At 49.2% G+C, this 5,437-nt stretch overlaps 1 protein-coding gene across 1 annotated transcript; it reads left to right on the top strand.

Annotated features, from left to right (window-relative positions):
• The first annotated feature begins 268 nt into the window (after positions 1 to 268).
• Positions 269 to 4,963, top strand: ABHD8 (abhydrolase domain containing 8). The gene is made up of 4 exons (XM_066636432.1): positions 269 to 978; positions 2,950 to 3,120; positions 3,227 to 3,443; positions 4,808 to 4,963. The coding sequence occupies exons 1-4, from the start codon at positions 269 to 271 to the stop codon at positions 4,961 to 4,963; spliced, it is 1,254 nt and encodes a 417-aa protein (XP_066492529.1).
• Positions 4,964 to 5,437: the final 474 nt, after the last annotated feature.

Raw genomic sequence — 5,437 nt, 5'->3', positions numbered from 1 at the left:
ATTTTTGAAATGTGCTGGTTAAAATCAATCTAACTTCTTCCTGTGTGGATGCCTTCCCTTCTCTTTCTTTCATTCAGATTCAGTCTTCCCATCTGTGACATGGTGATAATAATTCTGGTCAACCTCTCAGGGACCTACCTTTTATTTTTCCTTTGCTAACAAAGGCAAACTTGTTTTTCCAGTGGGCTGGTGCGGTTTGCCTTCTGATGGGTTGCCACTGCCTAATAGCTGGTTTTTGATCTTGTGCCCTCTGGCTGCAGGAATCACAATGTTGACCAGTATCACGGATGGGCTGCTGTGCTGCCTAATGGGCAAGACGGCCAATGCAGTGGTGCCCCTGGAGAGCATCGAGTCCAGTGATGGCTACAGCTTTGTGGAGGTAAAGCCTGGGCGAGTCTTGCGGGTAAAGCACATGGCTCCAGCCCGCCCTTCGGGGACAGAGGAGGCACCCCAGAAGACTGGTGCAGTGCGGTGCAAACGCCGAATCACAGTCTACCGCAATGGACAGATGGTCATCGAGAATCTGGGTGATGCTGTGCGCTCTGATATCCTCCATTGCCAAAATGGCACTGAGCCCAACAGCACCGTGGAACTGGAGGTCTCGACTGACACCAACGCTGCTCCCCTGCCCTTGGCCAACCCCTCCGCTGCAACTGGCAAACGCCGCCGCCGTAAGCCCAAAAAAACAGTCAACATTGACTGCACCAAGTTCATCACCAGTTGCAAGGGGACACATAGCGACGTGGTCCTGTTCTTCATCCATGGAGTGGGGGGTTCTCTGGACATCTGGAAGGAGCAGCTGGACTTTTTCACCAAGCTGGGGTATGAGGTGGTGGCCCCAGACCTTGCTGGCCATGGGTCCAGCTCAGCCCCACAGATTGCTGCTGCCTATACATTCTATGCCTTGGCTGAGGACATGCGCGCTGTGTTCAGACGTTATGCCAAGAAGAGGAACATCCTCATTGGACATTCATACGGGTAAGCAGAGAAGGAAGAGGTCTGATTAGATCTGCCTCATGCGATTCTTTTAGTGTTCCTTTGAACTGCTCTGTGCACCAGTCTGCCTGAATTCTAGTTTAACTAGCAGAATTTCTAAAAACAGTTCCAGAATAGGAACAGGCACAGTTCCCCACATCCTTTATTTTTCAGTCACTTCAGTTCCAGTGTTTCCACCCCTGTGTGTTATTACTCCCAACAAAGCACACTGATAAAGCACTGCCAAAAAGCAGTCTTGAGGGGAAGGTATGAAGTTCTGTTCTGGCCCTTTGGCCTCTCTCAGTGGGCACCCTGCCCCCTCCACCTCTTCCTGGGTGGAGGAGCTCAACATCAAATGGAGTGGGGTAAGACAGGTCAGGTTAAAAGGAACAAGCTGCAATTCAGTGTGCTGCACATTATGCAGAACTATGCACATGAATGTCAGGGAGTCCCGGCTTCTATCCTTCCACCCCCTAAAAAGGGGTGAAAGGGGTCAGGTCAGGAGCAGGTCAGGAGTCAAGTAGGTTCTTCGTAGTCCCATTATCTTCATCTGGTCTTTGTCCTTTGGGCCGTTCCCCCTTCCAGCGCTTCTGTCCATTCTTCTCTTTCACATCCTCTGTTTTTTGGTTATCATGGAGGCCATGAATGCCTGAGGCATTCCACATACGGAGCCTAGGTGTGGATTTTGAAATTCCCCAAGGCAATTAGTCTGGGAAGCCAACACCACCTCCAAGATAGGCAGGGCAACTGGAGGAATCCCTGTCCTTCTTGGACACCAACAGAATCCCTGTCCTTCTTGGTCACACACCTCCAAGCGCATGGACTCAGTTTAGGCAGTTGCCAGTTGAGCACCATGACAAAGAAAAGGAATCATGGCAGATAACACCACTGCCTCCCTGCCCTCCAGGCTGTGCCTGCTGCTGCATCCAAAAATCTGGTGGGCCAAGCTGATAGAGGTCTTCTCTCTTCACCCAACCAGGTCTTGGTTATATAGGCCAGCTCAGTTGTCCTGGATGGTATAGGTCTTATTATTAAGCAGCTGCTGGTTAATGCCAGGTTGGTTTAAGATCATGAGGATTATTGCCATGACAACTGGAACCACTGAGAGTCAGAGAAGAGAGAGGGGAGCACACTGCTGTCTTCCTTTCTTTTCCCTACAATGACCAGGTTTAAACCCACTTCCGTACCTCCCCTTGCCCTCCATAGCTGATTGCAGCACCCCATCCCTTCTGTGCAACTCATGAGCCTCCACCACACATCAGTCATCTCTTCCCTCACCAGCAACCCCACACCACAGTTTACCCATACAGAATTCACCATCACAAATAGAACAGCCCAATGACATCTAAATCATCATCATCATCAACCTACACCAGACTTGACAAACCAGATGGGGTAAGTCACCTGGGGATTCTGTCTAGACAGATGGTCTCAACAGTTGCTTCCACCAACTACACAAAGAGATCATCTCACCATCCCTCTAACTTTGTAAGTGGGCGGCACTTGTAGGCAGCCCCCTCAGATTACCTAAGAGTGCAGGCCTAAATATATGGAAGAAGGCAGTGTCTCGGATAACCCACACCCAAACTGAAGGGCTTTAAAGGTCAATACTAGAACCTTGAATTGAGCCCAGAGACAAATGGACATGCAGTGCAGTCCCCAAAGCAGCAGTTCAACAGAATCAAAACATCTAGCTCCAGTAAAGACCCAGGCTGCCCTATTCTGCACTAATTGCAGCTTCTGAAACACCCAAAAACCACTGATAGACCTTTCCTTTGCCATGAAGTCATTTAATCCCATTTTAAAGGTATCAGTGGCCATTTCCACACTGTGCGGCAATGAGTTCCACACATTAATTATGAGTTGTATGAAGGAACTTCTTTAGTCTGCCTTGAATCTCTATCTTGTATTCGCTGCCTCAGACACCATGTTTTCCTTCTTATTCAGTTGCCTGTTTCTTTTTCCTCTCTGTAGGGTCTCCTTTTGCACCTTCCTAGCCCACGAGTACCCAGACCTGGTACACAAGGTCATCATGATCAATGGTGGAGGCCCCACAGCTTTGGAGCCTAGCCTGTGCTCCATCTTTAACATGCCCACCTGTGTTCTGCGCTGCCTCTCACCCTGCCTGGCCTGGAGCTTCCTAAAGTGAGTAGCCAAGCTCACAGAGGCAAAGGGAGTGTTGCAGGGGGCAAAAATAATCTTGTGTCTATTGTTGTGCTGTACTAATCAGCTCCCCCCTTCATCCTTACAGGGCTGGCTTTGCTCGCCAAGGTGCAAAGGAGAAACAGCTGCTGAAGGAAGGAAATGCATTCAATGTCTCGTCCTTTGTCCTGAGAGCCATGATGAGTGGCCAGTACTGGCCAGAGGGGGATGAAGTCTACCACGCTGAATTAACAGTGCCCGTGCTATTAGTTCACGGCATGCATGATAAGTTTGTCCCTGTGGAAGAGGACCAGCGTATGGCTGAGGTAGCATTTGCCCATTTACTGGGCCCATTTACCAATCATGCATATCTCCAGTCCCCCCAGGTTTCTTCCCCAAACCTTGTTTTACCAGAATGTTTCTTGCAGTAGAAGTACAGGGTGCCCTCCTTATCTGCCGGCTTGGCCCCCACAGATTTGAACAATGGCCTCTTGCGCCTCAGAATGCTTCCAGAAAGTGACTGGTAGCAACTTCCAGTTTACACCTGCAACTTCCGGTCACATCTGAGGTGTGAGGAGGCCACAGTCCACTCCATTGGCCTCCATGTGTCTCAGAACACCTCCTGCACATGACTGGAAGTCACGGATATGAACTGGAAGTTGGCCTGGAGGCGTTCTGAGGTGGCATTCTGGGGGAGAAAAATGTGGTGGCATTCTGGGGAAGAAAAAAAGATGCTGGGAGGCAAATGGAATGGGCCACAGGCCTGGTGCAACCTGCGGAGGGTCTAGTACAATCTCAAAATAAGGTATTGTGGTGCCATGACCCTGCCCCCTTTATCCAGGACCTCCAGCATCCATGGATTTTGGTATCAGCAGTGGCACGGTCCTGGAGCCAATCCCCTGTGGATACTGAGAGCCCATTGTATAACAGCTTTGTCTACTGCCTGATACTGTTCTCCAAAGCTTTTCAGTGTTTCTTAGTGCTCTTCAGTTAACTCTCATAGTCTTAGGGCAGGGGTCTCCAAACCCAGGCCCAGGGGCTAGATGAGGCCCACGGCAAGCCTCTTGTCCCCTGAAAGCCTCTGGCCCACTCAACTGAACATGACCAGAACTGTGCTCTGATTGTTTCTGGAGGGCCAGAGATTGTGTGTTTGATTGTGTGTTCTGAGGGCCAGAGAGGTTGAATGAATAAGCCCATTCATTCATTTATTAACTCATCTAAGTTCCACCTCAAATTTATTTATTTAAATTTTCTGTTTAAATTATTTTTCCTGCCCTCAACACCACACCAGATATTTGATGCGGCCCTCTGGCCAAAAAATTTGGAGACCACTGTCTTAGGGCAATGGGATTGAATGGGAGGTGATCTTATGTACCAGAATGCACTCAGCCACCTGAGCGTGTTATCAGATTATGAGAAAAATGGAATCATCCAAAAAGAAGAAAGTGGTATCTACACATTCATGGGATTCCCTCATAGTAGTATATAACAGTAAATTTAAAAAAAACAGTATGTAAAATAAAAAGGCAAAAAATAAAATCCAAAGAAACATTTGCACGTAGAAAATTTGGTGTGTTTCAGAGGGCTGTGCCCTCAAGATCCCTGTCAATGCCAGTGAGAAGGGAAGAAAAAGATGAAATCTTTCTTAAGCACTGAGACCCTGTCTTGTCTTGTCTTGTGTCCTTCTCAGATTCTGATCATTGCGTTCCTGAAGGTGATTGACGAGGGAAGCCACATGGTGATGATGGAGTGTCCAGAGACAGTCAACACCCTCCTGCATGAATTTCTGCTGTGGGAGCCTGAGGCAGTTCCAGCTGGGGAGGTTCCAGAAGTAGAGAAGAAATAAAAAAGAAACAGAGAGTGCTGAGCGAACAAGAGACCTGCTTGTGTCGCTGCTTCCGCGGAAGGAGGGACTTCTCAGCTTGGAACCTGTGACCACAGAGGGTGGATCTGTGGCAGAAGGCCCAGTCTGCCTTGGGGGAAAGCTCCTTCCCAAATGTAAGCAGGCTGGACCGAGCAGGTTCTGGTACATGCAGGCCCCATGGCAGGAGCAAAGTGAAGTCTCAGACATGCAGGAAGGGAATGGAGTGGTCCAGAGGCACTCCAGTTCACTTGTAGCATCCTCATTCATTTCTTACATGCGACCTCAGGCAGGCCAGAGAGAGATGAGTGTGGCTGAGCCTTGTATTGCCTTGCAGCAATTCCCCTTTGAGACGGAACTGGCCACAAAAGGAAACCAATGGAGCCTACAGAAGAAAGCTGGTGGTTCGGAGGGCATTCTTCCCTTGACCATGCCAAGATGGCAGCCTCTTCTTTGGGG

The sequence above is a fragment of the Tiliqua scincoides genome, chromosome 8, assembly GCF_035046505.1.
Source record: "Tiliqua scincoides isolate rTilSci1 chromosome 8, rTilSci1.hap2, whole genome shotgun sequence".
NCBI lineage: Eukaryota > Metazoa > Chordata > Lepidosauria > Squamata > Scincidae > Tiliqua > Tiliqua scincoides.
This window is presented reverse-complemented; position numbering and strand designations above follow the sequence as displayed.

What these genes read in the sequence shown, in the direction of transcription:
- ABHD8 (XM_066636432.1), top strand. Translation starts at nt 269, where the DNA reads ATGTTGACCAGTATCACGGATGGGCTGCTGTGCTGCCTAATGGGCAAG. An exon ending in CTCATTGGACATTCATACGG is followed by an intron (nt 979 to 2,949) that starts GTAAGCAGAGAA and finishes TCCTCTCTGTAG; the next exon opens with GGTCTCCTTTTGCACCTTCC. An exon ending in AGGACCAGCGTATGGCTGAG is followed by an intron (nt 3,444 to 4,807) that starts GTAGCATTTGCC and finishes TGTCCTTCTCAG; the next exon opens with ATTCTGATCATTGCGTTCCT.